This window comes from Pan paniscus, chromosome 15, assembly GCF_029289425.2.
Source record: "Pan paniscus chromosome 15, NHGRI_mPanPan1-v2.0_pri, whole genome shotgun sequence".
NCBI lineage: Eukaryota > Metazoa > Chordata > Mammalia > Primates > Hominidae > Pan > Pan paniscus.
This window is the reverse complement of record NC_073264.2, coordinates 93,027,519-93,045,833: the sequence shown is the minus strand read 5'-3', so window position 1 is coordinate 93,045,833 and position 18,315 is coordinate 93,027,519. Positions and strand designations below refer to the sequence as shown.

Here is an 18,315-nt window from a genome sequence, read left to right as displayed (position 1 = left end):
GGAGGACAGTCAGCAATGTGCCTTGGCTTTCCACAGATGTGAACGAGTGTGCCACCGAGAACCCCTGCGTGCAAACCTGCGTCAACACCTACGGCTCTTTCATCTGCCGCTGTGACCCAGGATATGAACTTGAGGAAGATGGCGTTCATTGCAGTGGTAATGGGCTTTGGCATTGGAAACTTCCACCTGTACTTGGGGCCTGGGCAGGGGTTGAAGAGCAAGGGCTTCCTTCATAGGTGTTTCCTCTCATTTCCTGGACACATGTCCAGTTTGGGACATCCTCCAGGGCAGTGGGGTCAGAATCACACAGAACAGAGATGAGTCACTTCCCAAAAGGTGAGGTGGAGTCTCATCTTCCTTGTCATCTGACCCTTGATGCAAAAATTAATGGGGCTACCTTCTAGGACAGAGGTGGGGTTGAAGAGGGAGAGCAGTCACCCGATTTGGCATGTTGGTTTGAGAGCTGTCTGTCCTTACCCAGCACCGACTCAAGTCTTGGGGATATCACAGAAAGTACTTACAGAGGGCAGTGACCCAGGAATAATAGCATGTCTTATCGGGTAGGGTTGGGGGGAACATTGAATGAATGAGATCATGTATGGAAGCACACATGTTCTGTGAACTTCTGAAATCTCTACAAATAATCAGTGCCTCACTCCAGGCCTGGCACCCAGGGAACATGCAAAAAAATAGTTCTCGAATCAATGGATAAATGATTGAATGTTGAATGAATGAAATCGTAATAATTTGTTGTGAGAACATAGATATGATGGGTTAGTTGACCTTTTATAAATTCCTTCCAAGCCCAAGGAAATATGATTTTCTGCCCACACTAGTTTATGGACTCTATTATAATTTTCTTATTAACTCCCTCTTTTTTTCCCCTAGAAAGTTAAATTTTTTTTCTTAGTTAGAAAAATATTATTGGACTGTAAACTCCTTGAGAATAGGGGCCACCTCTTACTCACATTTATCTCTGTAGCATTCCACATAGAGCCACACACAACTCCTTTTCTTTCTTTCTCTCTCTTTCCCTTTCTTGCCTTGTTTTTTGTAAAGTTTAAAGTACACTCCATTTCAGCCACTTCTGGCATCATCCGCAGTTGTGAATTTGCAAAGTCTAAATTAATAATGCTTCACTGTGCTTTCAAAATAAGTGGGCCATACACTAGGGCGTGAAAAATCTTTTTGTCCTGCAGAATGGAAAGTTTCCTAATCCGGGTTTTATTGTAACAGGAACTGACCCAGGTCATGAATGGAACTTGTGTGATAGTCTCACTGACGACTGAAGTGTTCTGGGGACAGCGTCCCATGAAACAGATGAACACCTCTCCCTAGGGCCAGGACAGTCAGAGCCACAAGCAGGAAGTTCCAGAGAGCCTTGGGCTGATTAAATACAAGGCCCAGAAACAGAAATAAAATACCCTCAGGCATGAAAAGCCACTTTCTTCCTAGATTTCAGTTCCCTCCATGGCACTCCTTGGGGAGTTGGGGCCAAGGAACTAAGAAGTGTGGAAAATCCAACATTATGTGGTGAGATGAAAATGTTTCTCCAGAATCCTCCGTTAATCCACAGACGTTTATTGCCCTACTGCATAGGCCATATGGTAGAGTGACCCTGGAGGACCTGAGTTCAAATTCTAGCTCTGCCATTTACTATTTTTCTTGACCAAGTCACTCCCTGAGTCTCAGTTTCATCCTTTATTAAAAAAATCAACCAGCCAACCAACCAACCAACCACCCTCATAGAGTGGTCAAAAATTAAATAAGTTGGCACAGCCCAGAGGGTGGCCCAGCTCCAGGCTGGTTCCAGGCTGGCTGGAAGCTGCTGCTTCCCATGTCCCAGGGAGGATCCAAGGTAGGCGGGACACTGAGAGACAAATATTCCTGCCTACCCCACAACACTCTGGACTTCTCTCTTTCAAGGAGGTTTTTTTTGGACACAGTGGAGTTTTAGTCATTACATGTTAATTTATCTTCCCTAAGTGTAGGTGTAAGAGACTTTTGGCTTCTTGAGAAGCTTACATCCATGCCGATTTGGCCAAGATTTTCAGTTGACTCATTTTGCCCCAAATGGCCAACTTGTCCTCCATGTTCTCCATGATGCACACCCTCCTGAAGACTTGGTGTGACCCCAGGATATGTAGGCTTTCTAGAGCAGACTGGCCCAGGATAACAGGGTGATGGAGAGAGTCTGTTTCTGCACCTTCCTACTTAACCCCTTTCTGCACTTCTCCATTTCCGCAGGCACTGTTATCCTCACTGTGTTATCACGGCTGGGGTGGCCTCTCCGTGTAGCCCCAGACCCCTCCTAGCCTTGTCTCTCAGGGATTTGCTAAGCTGAGCTGTTCCTGGAAACCATGGTGGGTTCTCATGTGGAGGAGTGAAAGTGGCCTAATACATGCTCCCTGCCAGAAACTGGGCTTGTATTTCAGCTTTCCACTGGAGGGTGGAGCCACAGCCCTAAGCAAAGTCTGGGAATTGCAGACCCAAAGATAAACCGAGTAGGGTCTGTTACAGCCCCTCCCTGCCCAGTGGGAGTTGGGAGTGGGTGCTATGCTCTCCATCTGCCCTGGAGCTAACCCTGCTTGGGTGCTTGCCCCAACCTCAGGGCTCCCCAGCTCCGCTGATCCCTCAGCACAATTACTCAGGGAGACGTTACAGTGTCGTGTTTCTAAGTGTAGGATCTAGAGGCTGGGTTCAAGTCCCAGCTTTCCTCCTTACTGGTTATCTGTGAACTTGGTCAAGTCAGCTAACCTCTGTAAGCCTCAGTTTTTCTTCTGTAAAATATGGAGAGTGATAGCACCTCCTTCATGGCGTTGAGGTGAGAATTAAATAAGAGGAGGCATGTAAAGCATTTAACCCACTGCTTGGCATATAGGGAGCCTCAGGGATTGACAGACATCACTACTACTCTACTGAAAGTACGAGTGGAATCTACAAACTTGGAAATAAAATAGGACACTCAGTTATGATGGGCTGGAGCCAGAGACCCGGGGCTCTACAAGGCTTCTAGGGGAGGTGGGGAGGCACAACCAAATCAGATATTACCTGAGCACACGTGACTTTTCAAATCAGCATCCTAATTCTGCTGGCTGATAACCCATCACCTGAGGACCCCTGAGAGAGACAGGAAGGAGTTTTTCCTTCTGGGATGTGAGAGGCACAAGGCGTGTAACACCCGGAATTATCTGATGGTGGAGAGGCAGCTTCTTTTGCGTTGACACCCTCTCTGGGTGACTCCAGCCACCAGTGGTCTGTGAGTGAGAGAGTAATCCGAGGACATGTCACATGGGGAAACTAGTGAAAGCAAGTTTTTGGGAAACAACAAATGCAAGAACAACATGTTTTCTTTGGCATGCTTATCGAATGAGGCTCAAACAGGGGCTCTGTTGCCAAACTCTGTGTGTGATGAAGAGTTGGCTTTTCTGGAACGTCTGCTTCTGCATCTGCATCAACCGCCATAGCCCATGCGGATGAGTTGTAAATCACATGGACAGGGGCTCCCCTCCACGTCAGGCTGGCTGGAAGCTGCTGCTTCCATTGTCCCAGGGAGGATCCGAGGTAGGCGGGCCACAAAGAGAAAAATTATATCCCTGCCCATCCCTCACCACTCCGGAGTTTTCTCTTTCAGGCAGTTTTTTTTGTTTGTTTCTGTTTTTGTGTTCGTTTGTGTTTTTTTTTTTTTTTTACACAGTGAAGTTTTAATATAATTAAAATCCTGGCCTTTTGGATATGTCCCTTAATTGTGACTTTAGGAACAATATTGTTCCTGAAGTTGGGGAAAGAGGTGATTGGAGGGGAGTTGGCATTGCGAAAGTTGCCCCTTCAGAGGGCCCTCTAGGGCCAGGGAATGTTTTTTTGGGAAACCGCCAGAAAATCCCAGTGGGCAAAGAAATCTCAGCCCCTTGGGCAGGTCAGAGGTGGAGGGTGGATTCCCCTACATGGTGAAATAGGTTTATAAAGAATGGAAGGTGCAGCTGAATGAGAGGCAGATGTTGGAAGCTCGATGGAGGTGGATTTCAGCTCCATGTAGGAAATAATTTTCTGACAATTACAGCTGTACAAATATCAATGGTTATCCTCAGTAGGTAGTGAGCTCTCCATTGCTAGAAGTGCTGGAGAAGTGAATTGACAGCTTCTTGGCAGTAAAGCCATTGTATGTATCAAGACAGTGTGAGAGTTGGAGTAGATGGCCACTAAGCTCCCATCCCCATGTAGACTGGGATTACAAACAGCAGGTGTGACTTGTCACCCCAGATATGGACGAGTGCAGCTTCTCTGAGTTCCTCTGCCAACATGAGTGTGTGAACCAGCCCGGCACGTACTTCTGCTCCTGCCCTCCAGGCTACATCCTGCTGGATGACAACCGAAGCTGCCAAGGTAAGGCTGTCCGGAGGGGCCTGGCTGGGGTGTATGTGTGAGGTGGAGCTGCTTCAGGGGCTCATCTGGATGTCCTCACCTGGGGAATCATGTGCAGCTTTGGGAAGGTGGCAGGGGTGGGGGTGTGAGTGGGTGCTGGTGGCTCTCATAGTGGCAGCTCTGGGCAGGATGCCTGGCCTGGTGTCTTCCCTCCCTGTAACCCGTCCTTTGGCCAGGATATTGGCCACTTAAACTTCTGTAATGAACTCTGCAGATGCAGACAGCAGCCTCTAAGCGTGGCTTTCTGCCTCCCCAGGCAGATCTCTGAGGCTCCTCTGAGAACTGCTCCAGAGCTAAGCAGGACTTTTATGGCCTGGCCAGAGCCGGGGCTTTCTTACGTGGACTGGAGGGCAGTTTGGTTAGCCTTTCTCCAAGTGATCTCCTAGAGCATGGTTGCCAGGGAGACCTCATGCACCTGACTGCTCTGTTCCTGGAAGGGCTGGGACCCCAGGCTGTAAAAGGGGTGGGCCTTCTCCTGTTTGCCTGCTTAGCCTGGGTTCCAGCCCCATGCTCCACCCACTGAGGGGTCATTGCAGAAGCAACTGACCCATTCTCAGCCTCCTTGAACCTGCCTTATCCCATTGCCAAGCAAGAATTCTCCGTAGTAGTGCCAGGCAATAGAAATATCATGTGAGCTATAGATGTGAGCCATCTATGTAATTTTACATTTTCTATTAGCCACATTAAAAGCAGAAAAAAATAGGTAAAATTACTTTTACTAGTATATTTTCTTTTCTTTCTTTCTTTTTTTTCTTTTTCTTTTTCTTTTTTTTTTTGTGACAGAGTCTCACTCTGTTGCCCAGGCTGGAGTGCAGTGGTGTGATCTTGGCTTACTGCAGCCTCTGCCTCCCGGGTTCAAGCAATTCTCCTGCCTCAGCCTCCCAAGTAACTGGAACTACAGGCACATGCCACCATGCCGGGCTAATTTTTGTATTTTGTATTTTTAGTACAGGCGCATGCCACCATGCCAGGCTAATTTCTGTATTTTTGTATTTTACCATGTTGGCCAGGCTGGTCTTGAACTCCTGTTTTTACTACTATGTTTTCTTTAATGCAGTATATCCAAAATATTATTTCAGCATGTATTCAATATAAAAATTATTGATGAGATGTTTTACATTCTTTTTTTAAATTAAAAAAAATTATATATATATATAAATATGTATAAAATATATATAAATAAAATTAAGAGATAAGACCTTGCTTTGTTGCCCAGGCCGGTCTTGAACTCCTGGCTTCAAGTGATCCTCCTGCCTCAGCCTCCCAATGTACAGGGATTACAGACGTAAGCCACTGTGCCTGGCTCACATTATTTCTTGGTACTAAGTCATCAAAATCTGGTGTGTATTTTCCACTTACAGCACATCTCAATTTGGATCAGCCACGTTCCAAGTACTCAGTAGCCACATATGGCCTGTGGCTGCCATATTGGATAGTACAGCTCTGTAGTAAGATCCAGCCTACCCCACCCCCGCGTGTCTGGCCTGGCCAATAATGCCCTGCCTCCGCTTCTTGTCTCCCCTGCATTTCAGACATCAACGAATGTGAGCACAGGAACCACACGTGCAACCTGCAGCAGACGTGCTACAATTTACAAGGGGGCTTCAAATGCATCGACCCCATCCGCTGTGAGGAGCCTTATCTGAGGATCAGTGATAAGTAAGTCACGGTGTCCCCCTGGGGAATAGAAACCTGATGAGGGCCTGGCTCAGGAGGTTGGCGGTGTGGTGTGAAAGAGAGTGCACCAGCCAGGAAGTCAGGGGACCTGGCCTACTACCTACGTCATGTGCTCATGCGTGTGTGTGTGTGTGTGTGTGTGTGTAGAATAGAACAGAGTAGAATAGACAGAACAGACTGGAATAGAAAATATCAGAGTACATTGCACATAGCAAGAGTCAATATTGTTTTTTGAAACCTATCTTTTAGTTTTGTGTGCTACTGGTTTGCAGTGCAAAGTGTGTTACTGTAGGTTGTCAAAAAGTTTGCAAAACATTCCATTCCAAGTTATAGGGTCTGAAACACATCCCTACATACAAGAAAGAACTATTTTTCAAAATGTTTGACCACAACACACAGTAAGAAACACATGCAAGGCTGGGCACAGTGGCTCATGACTGTAATCGCAGCACTTTGGGAGGCTGAGGTGGGTGGATTGCCTGAGCTCAAGAGTTTGAGAGCAGCCTGGCCAACATGGTGAAACCCCATCTCTACTAAAAATACCAAAAAAATTAGCTGGGCCTGGTGGCACGGGCCTGTAGTCCCAGCTACTCAGGAGGCTGAGGCATGAGAATCGCTTGAACCTGGGAGGAGGAGGGTACAATGAGCTGAGATCGTGCCACTGCAGTCCAGTCTGGGTGACAGAGTGAGACTCTGTCTCAAAACACACACACACACACACACACACACACACACACACACGCACACTCACACAGAGTTCTCTATCACTCCGCTACTCATGCCAGAGCTATGCAAAGATTCTCTAGAAAGCTAACCAAGCCGAGAGTTGAGTCAGGGTTCTAGAATCTCCTCTTCCCTCTAATGACTTTGTTCTGGATACACGGGGTCTTTCAGAGGTTGGCTTCTAAATGTAACACTCATAGGACTCACCTGGTGATCTCGTTAAAGTGTGATTCAGTGGGTTTGGGGTGGGGCCCAAGATTCCGCCTTTCTGGCAAGCTCCCAGGTGAAATGAATGCTTCCAATCTCCCTGGACTGCTCCGTGAATATTGAGGTGCTGGAGAGTTGAGTATTGAGGTGCTGGAGAGTTGAGTATTGAGGTGCTGGAGAGTTGAGTATTGAGGTGCTGGAGAGTTCTCTCGTTGGTGCTAATCAAGTTTCTGACGTCATCTTGGTCAACATTTTACTAAATCACCAGATGGCAAATATTAGAGTTGAGGAGAGAATTAAAGTGAAGACAACTTCCAAAAGGTGAATGCAGTAGGACAGTGGCTTTCTGTTCCTGGCATAGTAGGAGTTCCTTTTCCTTCTTTTTTATCCCTTTTTTAAACCATCTCAGTTCCTCCTTGGCCTCCTATCTTCCAAATGTTCACACATTGACTTCCCTTGAGCAACACCAAACCCTCGCATGGGAGATGAAAGGATGAATCAGACACACCCATCCTGCCCTCTCGGAATACAGCCTCTAAGAGAGGAATTCATGGCTTACCAGTGGTACCCACTTTGATAACAAATTGGCAAAAGAGAGGATAACGCCGGGACAGGCGGGTCCTTTAGAGACATCTTCACTTGTTGCTAAGAGCTGTGCTACTAAGCAACCCTTTAGAACAGGGCTCTTTGACCCCCGATGTAAGGCCTGTTTGTGGCAGAGCAGAGCTCCAGGCTGCTCTTCCCAGCTTCTATTCCTGGTTCTCTCTGGGTTTTTCCAGGCCACCCCTGCCTGTGGCTGGGGAGCTGACCCATTTCAGCTCGCAGCACTGAGCTGGAGTTACTGGTGGAGTCTCTGGCATGACGCTGACAATGCTCCGTGACTCCCTCGCTCCAGGCTCCAGTCCAGTCAGACTCCGGCAGCCCCTTCCAGCTCCTTGTCCAGTTCAGGTGTCCTGTGCTCCTGCCAGTCTGAACAGGACTTGCTCATGCCTTTACCGGTGCCCAGGAATGGCCAGCCTCCCTTCTTGTGTGCACATACTTCCGGCCATATGGAAGGCATTCCTTTCATTTCCACATAGCCAGACCTGCCCCATCTTTCAGATTTCAGCTCAGATGCCACCTCTCCCAGCTGTTTGTGGTCCTCTTCAGCTGGGAGCCATCACTCCCTCCTCCAAACTTCTTTTAGGAAACAATGATTTTCTATGCCGCACATGATACTTTATTGTGGCCATTTTGGCACTAGAGACATTTTGACTTGGCTATTTTGATGCAGCCTTAAAAAAATGAAACTTGCTCTGCCACCCAGGCTGGAGCGCAGTGGTGCAATCACAGCTCATTGAAGCCTCAACCTTTTGGGCTCAAACAATCGTCCTGCCTCAGCCTTTTAAGTAGCTAGGACTATGGGTGTGTGCCAGTGCTCCTGGCATATATATATATTTGGTAAAGCCAGAGGTCTTGAACTCCTGGGCTCAAGTCATCCTCCTGCCTCAGCCTTTCAAAGTGCTGGGATTATAGGCATGAGACACCATACTCTGCTCAGAATGAATGGAAATTTATAAAAAGGAAGAGTAGGCTGGATGGTTTAGATGGAGGAGTCCAAAGGCCTCTCTGAAAAATGACACTTGGGCTGGAATGGGAAAATGAGTTGACTTTAACTAAATAGAGAGTGGAAGATCAGGAGGAACAGCATGTGCAAAGGCGAGAAGGCAAGAGTGCATTGAAGGCACTGGAGATGGTTGGATGTGGACTCTCTTTTGGAAGTAGAACCAACAGGTTTTGTGGATAGACTGGAAGTTAGTGGCAGAAACACAGCAAGGTTGACTCCTAGCGTTGGCCACCACCGCACGTCTCAACAGACATCTTCATCCTATTGTGAACCCTGGCCCCTAGGTGGAGTCTCAGGGCAGGGTCAGAGACAGAGGAAGGGGGTGTTAGGGGTGAATCAAGGGGTGTCTATAACAGGCATTCTTTGGTAGTAAAAGTCAGTGATTTTATATTAGGGCACTCTGTTAATAGTTGCTTTGTATTAGAGATATTTGTGTCTGTGGTTTATTTCTCCTATTAGAAAGTAAACTATCTGAGGTCAGGATCTTATTATTCATTGAATTTCCAAAATGTCCAATGTCACATCTTGTACATAGTTCTAACTCTTGCTTATCAATTATCGAATGACAAGATTTGATTATATTCGATTCAGTAACATTCCATGCAGACTGGGCTGAGCACAATAGAGAATGTACAAGGATCCCCAAGACCTGTTAATCCAGTTTCTTACTTTAAAAATTTCTTTCTTTCTTCCTTTTTTTTTTTTGTTTTGTTTTTCTGAGACAGGGTCTTGCTCTGCCGCCCAGGCTGGAGTGGCATATTTGGCCTACGTGGCAAATGTAAAGTATCTTGGAGAATGTTCTAATGTTCTGAAAACCAGAGATCTAAGGTTTATATTCTATTTAGTAGCCAGAATGTCTGGTTGGTGAGAAAAGTCCATTCTCTAGGAAACAGAGCTCGCCTACATGCTGGAGAGATTTTAGACTCAAGCCAGGAGCAGAGACATTCTACAGTTATGGCATTTGGATGCTAAAAATGGGGTGGCCTCATTTTCAGTGTTTTAAGAGAGGAAGTAGGCACAGCCAGCACCTGGAATGGATTTCTTGAGTTCTCACGTGATTTCCCTTTCCACAGCCGCTGTATGTGTCCTGCTGAGAACCCTGGCTGCAGAGACCAGCCCTTTACCATCTTGTACCGGGACATGGACGTGGTGTCAGGACGCTCCGTTCCCGCTGACATCTTCCAAATGCAAGCCACGACCCGCTACCCTGGGGCCTATTACATTTTCCAGATCAAATCTGGGAATGAGGGCAGAGAATTTTACATGCGGGTAAGAGGGAGTGGGGAGTGGGGACGCCATCTGTAACAGTGGCCTTGTGCTGTCTCTCCTAGGAACATACTGTATGCAAGCAGGTAAGAATGGGGCTAGGGGGACAGGTATGCAGAGAGAAGAGTGGAGGGTGTGGTTCAAGGTCCTGGTTTCCACCACTTTCTGTGTAGTCTTGCAAAAGATGCTTCTCCTCCTGAGCCTCAGGATCCTCATCTGTGAAATGGGAAGTTAGGCCAAGATGCAATCTTAGGTCTCTTTTCTCCTAATATTCTGTTGGAGAGGCATTCACGTCTCCATTTTTCCACCAACCCATGTGACAAGTATTTCTTAAGTACCTCCTATGCAGGCCAGGCACGGTGGCTGATGCCTGTAATCCCAGCACTTTGAGAGGCCAAGGTGGACAGATTGTCTGAGCTCAGGAGCTCAAGACCAGCTTGGGCAACATGGCAAAACTCTGTCTCTACAAAAAAAAAAGTTAGCCGGTCATGGTGGAAGGCAACTGTAGTCTCAGCTACCTGGGGCGGTGTGGCGGGGAGGTGGTGTGAGATGGGAGGATTGCTTGAGCCCAGGAGGTCGAAGTTGCAGTGAGCTGAGATCACACCACTGTACTCCAATCTGGGCAACAGAGCGAGACCCCATCTCTGAAAAACAATAAAAACTTGGTGACTTAAGGCAAAGGAAATTTATTCTCTCATAGTTCTGGAAGCCAGGAGTCTGAAATCAGTTTCACTGAGCTGAAATCCAGGTGTCAGCAGGGCCGTGCTCCCTCTGGAGGCTCTAGAGGAGAATCCGTTCCATATCTCTTCCAGCTTCCGGGGGCCGCCAGCACTTCTTGACTGTGGCTGCATCACTCCAATATCTGCCTCTGTGGTCATGCTGCCTCCTCTTCCTCCTCTGTGTGTATCAAATCTCCCTTTGTCTCCTTATATTGACACCTGCGAGTAGATTTAGGGCCCATTCAAACAATCCAGATAATCTCTCTGTCCAGATTCTTAATCACATCTGCAAAAAACCCTTTTCCTTATAACGGAACGGGTTCCAAGGATTTAGGACTTGCATCTTTTTGGGGGCTACTATCCAGCATACTGCACCCAGGAATCTGCATTTCTAACAGATGCTGCTGTGATCTTCCAGGGTCACTGTGGGGAGCCATATTGAAAAGGTCCATGGGCGTTTATATGCTTTCATTAGAGACTGGGCCCTATGAAGTCATGGGCCACAAGGCAGGAAGACAGAAATCTTCCGGATAAGGCTGGCTTTCCGAGGGTCCATGCTGTCTGAAGCTGCGGGACCCTCCCCGGGAAACCACTCAGTCATTCTAATGTGAGCTCTGGAGCCATGTCTTCTACAGTTTAACAATTTCACAATTGTGTGATGTGACCTAACCTCTCTGGACCTCTAGATGAGTGTTGACTTTAGGATTAGATGAGATTATCCACTTAGTGCCCTATCTGGAATACTGTTTTTATCAAAGAAGTGGAGTTTGGTGGTGGGGGTGAAACAGTCAATGACTTTTTCTTTTTCTCACGCTGTTGGATCAAACCTGTGAGCACCTGGGTTACATCTCACGTCAATTCCCTAGGATTCACAGGCATGTTCCATTTCTGTTGGATTGTCTCATTCTCTCACGTCAAAAGTCTGTACTAGTTTAACTGGAAACTTCAACCTCTCTGTCTCTTACCCACTGTGAAGTTTCTCCCTGTCTCCTAGTTCAGAGCAGGCAAGGGGTGTGGTTGGCCTCTGCCCTGTCCTCTTGTCACCCTCCCGGTAATGGTAGTGCTGGCCCTGGCTCCTCCAGGGCTGGCGGGGGAGGAGCAGGTGGTAGAAAGGGTAAGGCTGGAAGAGTGAGGCTCCTCCCCGATTGTAGCCATTGTAACCAGGCATTGGTGTTCCCTCAGGAGCAGAGACCCCAAAGCTGTTGCTCTCACAGGATGCTTTTGTGGGTCTTTTGGAGATTTGCCTGAGGACTTCACACTGACCAGTCCCTGATATGGGCAGTAGGGCTTGTGGTTGGTCACCTGCTACTCCAAACCTCTCAGCCCCTAATTCTGGGGCTATGTCTCATACAGATGTTCCATGGTGGTAGTGAGGTGGAGGGTATCACTGCATCCTGGCAGCAGATCTTACACAAGGGCCTTTCAGGATGTCAACATCAGCTCCTTGCATTCCCCGTTCCTCTCTATGGTGTGGGGCAGCTCAGGGCTCACATCTCCAGACTTCTCCTGGAGACAGTCTGGTACCACTTTCTGCATCCTTGAACTTCAGGGGCCTGCATCTCTGAACAGTTTTTTTTTTTTTTTTGGAAACCCCTCTTGATTGAGATGGAGGCTGGTAAGTGTGTTTAATAAAATACATGTAGAGTTGGGCACAGGGGCTCATGCCTGTAATCCCAGCTACTCTGGAGGCTGAAGTGGGAGGATCCCTGGAGCCCAGGAGTTCAAGTCCAGCCTGGGCAACATAGTGAGACCCTGTCTCTACAAAAAAAGATTAAAAAATTAGCCAGGTGTGGTGGCATGACCTGTAACCACAGCTACTCTGGAGGCTGAGATGAGAAGATAACTTGAATCCAGGAGTTCAAGGCTGCAGTGAGCTATGATTGCACCACTGCACTCCAGCCTGGGTGGCAGAGCGAGACTCTGTCTCTAAAAACAAAAACAAACAAACAAAAAAGTATGTATGTAGGTTGGAGGGGGTGACAGAATGAGGGAAACATCTGGCTTTGGATCACAGCTTTGTAAGTCCTGTATAACCCCAATAACTCCACACACAGCATCAGCAGCAAGCTGTGTATAGTGCCTGTATGTGCCAGACACTATTCTAAGTGCTTTCTATACAGTAACCCTTTAATCTTCACAAGAATCCTATGATATAGGATGGTTTTATCGTCCAGATTTTACAGATGAGAGCACTGAGGCACAGGGCTAAGCAACCTGCCCGACTAGTCTCACAACTAATAAGCACCAGGGCAGGATTTGAACCTAAGCAGCCTGGCACCAAAAATCTGTGCTGTTATACTTTTCTTTAGAATGGGGAGGTATGCTTTACCTACTCTTCCAGCTTTGGGGTCTCAGATGAAATGGAGATCACAAGAAAAGTCTAACATCCAGTTACAATAGAAAGTATTCAATAAATAGCAATTATGATTGTATAGATACTGTTGTGGCCACTGCTACTGTTGCTGCTACTGTTGCAAGGAGGCTGTGAGCTGCTGGGCCATGGAGAGCTTGGGAATGCTACCCAGGGGACTGGAGCATCGTGTGGGAGGTGGGGCTGGATGGCCATCCAGGCTCTCACACCCTGAGATTCATTGATTTGATTATAACCACATGGGAGGAGCTTCATCTCACCCCGCAGGCAAACCACACACACTCGCATGCACACACGCACACACTTATGCCCACATGCGTACGTGTACACACACACACAAGCCCATTCATAAGCCTTATTGGCTGCCTGTCTCTCACTGAGCCCTAGAAAGAGGACTGATGATTGGCTTTGGCCAGGTGGCTTGGGGATCATAATTAGGGCCAGAAGAAGGAGCAAGGTCATGGGGTTCAGACTGTGCCAAAGTGCACTTACTCCATGACACACGTGGATCAAGTGACAGGGCCCATGGAAGCTGGCCTGCTACAGCGTGGCTGCTTGCCACAGGTCAGACCATGCCATCCCACAAGTTGATTAGAATAAACCTGAGTGTGTTTGGGATCAGGGCCAAGAAGACACACAGCTGGTGGGCTGTTGGCAGCCGACTCCCAGCGTGGTCAAGTCCACTGGCGTTCAGTCATTCATGTGCATTTTTCCGTTACCAGCGTGCATTCAGCACCACTGCATATGAGGCTTCAAGTCAGGCACTGAGCGTTGAGAAACAAACAGGATGTGGTCTCTGCCCTGGAGGAACCCACACACACCTTAGCGGAGAGGGGGAAAACAACCTAGCAAACACAACACAAAGTGGCGATTCTCAAGTCAAGTCAAGACCCATGGGATGGTGAGTAAATGGAGAGGTACAGAGACCTTATCAGAGAGTGTAGTGGTTAGAAGCATGATTTTTGGAGCCATAAAGTCCAGTACCATGCAGTAGTTTGGTGGCCTTATGTAGTATCCCTAACCTACTTACAGCATAGGGTTGTGAAGATTAATTAAGAGGTGTAGGAAAGGTTGTAGCCAGATGCCTGGCATCATAACCACCACCGTCATCACTGTCACCACCATCCTCCTCCTCCTCATCTTTTCGCACCACCAAGCCTACTAATGCCCACGGGCTCTCAGGGGTTTATTTCATTAATGCCCTGGCTCTGCCCTAAAAGCCGAATGTGGAGGTGGCTGTCCTCAGCTCTTGTGGCAGGTACTTGAGCTCTTCCAGGTGCTTGTGGGTAGGGTGGACCCAGGTGGAGGCCGGACTCACCAGCTTCTGCAGTTACTTCCAAATGGGAGAGTCTAGGATTTCAAATGGGATAGTTGAGGATTCTTTCGTACTCAGGAGACATTTACCAGGAGAGCCCAAAGGAACAACTTGGAAGTTTGCACTTGCCCCCTTCTCCCTTCCAGACCTTGGGCTCTGCAGATCTCCCTCTGGAGGGCTGTCCCCAGCTCAGGGTTCTCAACTCTTGGTCTTTGTTCATGCAGTGAAAGCTGGTGAGATATTTGTATATGTAAAGGCTGCAGGCATTTCCTTGTGTGGCTTTACCCTCTGAAGCCCTGGCCCAGGGCTCCGGTTTCGTAAGGGCTGACAAGGAAGTCCAAGAGATCTTCTGCGTGAGGAGGTGCCAATAACGTGGATGCTGACGGGAACAGGAGGAACCAGTGCCAAGAGGAAATTGTGTGGCTGTCAGGCTGCCGATAGCCTCATGGATAGGGGAGGTCCCAGCGCCTGGCCTGCACCTGTCTGCCAGCCCCACCCTTGTCTTACTTGTGGTGGCTCTTGGGGATGTTCAGAGCTTTATGGGGCGCCCTCCTTTTATGGAGACAGATAAAACATCTAGTGTAGCTTTAAACCAGCTAGGTTCCTTTATTTTGCAGAGACTGTTGCTTTCAGCTTCTGGGCACAGGGCTGGGCTCTGCAGTGTATGGGAAGTGATTGTCCAGCCCATCCCTTTTCTTCTTCACACTGTTTCCTCTAACAGTGCCAATATCTGTCCCTTGCACTGACCGCGAGCATCTCTCATTAGGTGGGTGCTAGGAAGAAGTGAAACACACATCAGCCTCTTCTGATACCTGCTGTGCAGTGAAAAAAGCCTGGGGCTTGGGGTCAGAAATACCTGAATGGAAGCCCTTGGCTCTGCCCAAGACTAGCTGGGTAACCCTAAGCAATTATTTAACCTCATGGGACCTTAGTTTGCTTACTTATAAAACGGGGAAGTAATGAGTCATACCTTTCATACAGCATTTAGACAAGGACAGCCAGGGCCCCCCCACCTGGGTCCTGTGCTTTTAGATCAATATTTCTCAATACTTAATGTGCACACAAAGCCCTGGGGATTGTGTTAAGCTACAGATTCTGGCTCAGTAGATCCTAGCCCTGAGATTCTGCATTTATAAGAAGCTCCCTGGTGATGCCCATGCTGCTGGTCCAGGGACCACACTTTGAGTGGCAAGGCCTTTCAGGGTTTTATGAGAATTTTTTTTTTTTTTTCAGCTGGAGTCTCGCCGTTGTCCAGGGTGGAGTATAGTGGTGCGATCTCTATTCACTGCAACGTCTGCCCCCCAGGTTCAAGCAATTCTTGTGCCTCAGCCTCCCAAGTAGCTGGGATTACAGGCACCTGCCAACATGCCCTGCTAATTTTTCTAGTTTTAGTAGAGACGGGGTTTCACCATATCGGCCAGGCTGGTCTCCAACTCCTGGCCTCAAGTGATCCGCCCACCTCGGCCTCCCAAATGCTGGGATTACAGTTGTGAGCCATGGTGCCTGGCCATTTTATGAGGATTAAATAAGCAGATGTACATAAACATGGTTAGAAGAGTGCCTCACACTTGATGGGTGCTCAGTTGATGTCATTCCTCTCTGCCTTCCTCCTTGAAAGTTTTAGAAAAAGACTCAGTGGAGGAGAGAGTTCACGTGAAATTGTTAGGACCACAGTGATCAGGTTACAGAATGGTGAAGCTGGAGATGACTCTAGGGTGTCTAGAGGGGGGTTCTTAAATTCCACCTTTCCCAGCCATCACCTAAAAATATACTGACATAGAAAATCTTGGAATGGGCCCCTGGAATTGTTAGTTTAAAAAAAAAGTTCCAGTAGCTTTTGATGCCTTTTTTTTTTTTTTTTAATTACTGATCTGGTCCAAACCCTCATTTTATTTTTCCTCAAAAACGTTTTTTAAAACTTTTATTCCACTTTCAAGGGTACATGTGCATGTTGGTTGTATAGATAAATTACTGTGTCATAGGAGTTTGGTGTACATATGATGTCATCACCCAGGTAATAAGCATAGTACCCAGTAGGTAGTTTTTCGATCCCCTCCCTCCTCCTGCCTCCCACCCTGAAGCAGGCCCTGGTGCCTGTTGTTCCCTTCTTTGTGTCCATGTGTACTCAATGCCAAACCCTCATTTGAGATATGAACCCCAGAGGGGTGAAGTGACAGCCCTAAGCCATGTAGAAGTTTCAATCAATGATTCGTTCATCATTCAATATATATTTTCTGAACACCTTCTGTGTTCAAGGCACCATGCTGGGTTCTAGGGGGACTCAGTGGTGAAAAGCCTGACCCCAGTACCTGTTCTTACAGAACTCATAGCCTAGTGGGAGCCTAGATATCAGACATGGATCAGGTAGACAGTGTGGACAATCATACATGGTCATAAATGCTTTCCATCCTATACAAAGTAAAGGCTGCAGCGGCAGAGGTCGCAGGGGGACCTGACTTAGATTGGGGAAACAGAGAAGGCTCCTCTTAGGAAGTGACCTTTCAGATGAGACCTGAAGGGTTTGCAGAAAAGAACCAGGTGGAGTGTGGGCAAAGCCAGGGAAAGAGCATGGCACAGTTGAGGCACCGAGGGGGTGCCAGTTTGACGGAGGCAAGGGAGCGCCCAGGTGGGGCTGCAGGGCCACCATGCAGGCCTTTTCTCACTGGTGTCCCCCGGTTCTGTCCATAGCAAACGGGCCCCATCAGTGCCACCCTGGTGATGACACGCCCCATCAAAGGGCCCCGGGAAATCCAGCTGGACTTGGAAATGATCACTGTCAACACTGTCATCAACTTCAGAGGCAGCTCCGTGATCCGACTGCGGATATATGTGTCGCAGTACCCATTCTGAGCCTCGGGCTGGAGCCTCCGACGCTGCCTCTCATTGGCACCAAGGGACAGGAGAAGAGAGGAAATAACAGAGAGAGTGAGAGCGACACAGACGTTAGGCATTTCCTGCTGAACGTTTCCCCGAAGAGTCAGCCCCGACTTCCTGACTCTCACCTGTACTATTGCAGACCTGTCACCCTGCAGGACTTGCCACCCCCAGTTCCTAAGACGCAGTTATCAAAAAGTATTATCATTGCTCCCCTGATAGAAGATTGTTGGTGAATTTTCAAGGCCTTCAGTTTATTTCCACTGTTTTCAAAGAAAATAGATTAGGTTTGCGGGGGTCTGAGTCTATGTTCAAAGACTGTGAACAGCTTGCTGTCACTTCTTCACCTCTTCCACTCCTTCTCCCACTGTGTTACTGCTTTGCAAAGACCCGGGAGCTGGCGGGGAACCCTGGGAGTAGCTAGTTTGCTTTTTGCGTACACAGAGAAGGCTATGTAAACAAACCACAGCAGGATCGAAGGGTTTTTAGAGAATGTGTTTCAAAACCATGCCTGGTATTTTCAACCATAAAAGAAGTTTCAGTTGTCCTTAAATTTGTATAATGGTTTAATTCTGTCTTGTTCATTTTGAGTATTTTTAAAAAATATGTCGTAGAATTCCTTCAAAAGGCCTTTAGACACATGCTATGTTCTGTCTTCCCAAACCCAGTCTCCTCTCCATTTTAGCCCAATGTTTTCTTTGAGGACCCCTTAATCTTGCTTTCTTTAGAATTTTTACCCAATTGGATTGGAAGGCAGAGGTCTCCAAACTGATTAAATATTTGAAGAGAGCTTGTGTTTGGTTCATTTTGACATCATAGACGAGTCAGCCTTTGGGGTTCTAGTTCTGCTTAAACCTGTTTATTGTGCGCTGGCTTAGAAAGCTCTCCAGAGAGCTAGGGCATTATCTGTGACTCTGGCAAATTGATGGGAGGGGGGCGGTGGGGCAGAGAAATAGGGGTGGTGGGGAAGTTAGGGGGAGGCATCATCCCTGAGTCCTGTTTCATCTGATTAGAAAACAACCAATAATCCTTCTCTTACGTAGATTATTTCTGGTGCTCCTGCAGAACAGGAATGTATTCAAGTTATTTTAAACCAGTGGCCCTCAACCCTGGCTGCATAGACGGATAACCAGTA

General features: G+C 47.6%; 1 protein-coding gene across 10 annotated transcripts in view; it reads left to right on the top strand.

Moving 5' to 3' along the window:
- Window positions 1-17,969, top strand: part of FBLN5 (fibulin 5) — a 78,973-nt gene extending 61,004 nt beyond the window's left edge. For 5 of the 10 annotated variants that reach the window (XM_063596376.1, XM_034938024.3, XM_063596377.1 and 2 more), the window contains 6 exons: window positions 37-156; window positions 4,261-4,383; window positions 5,955-6,081; window positions 9,709-9,904; window positions 13,714-13,892; window positions 16,995-17,969. In XM_063596376.1, coding sequence (XP_063452446.1) covers window positions 37-156; window positions 4,261-4,383; window positions 5,955-6,081; window positions 9,709-9,904; window positions 13,714-13,892; window positions 16,995-17,025 — 776 coding nt within the window. In that variant the 3' untranslated portion in view covers window positions 17,026-17,969. The remainder of the gene's footprint in view (window positions 1-36; window positions 157-4,260; window positions 4,384-5,954; window positions 6,082-9,708; window positions 9,905-13,713; window positions 13,893-16,994) is intronic. The other 5 variants (XM_055097954.1, XM_063596379.1, XM_003832774.6 and 2 more) reach the window with 1 other exon arrangement.
- Window positions 17,970-18,315: the final 346 nt, after the last annotated feature.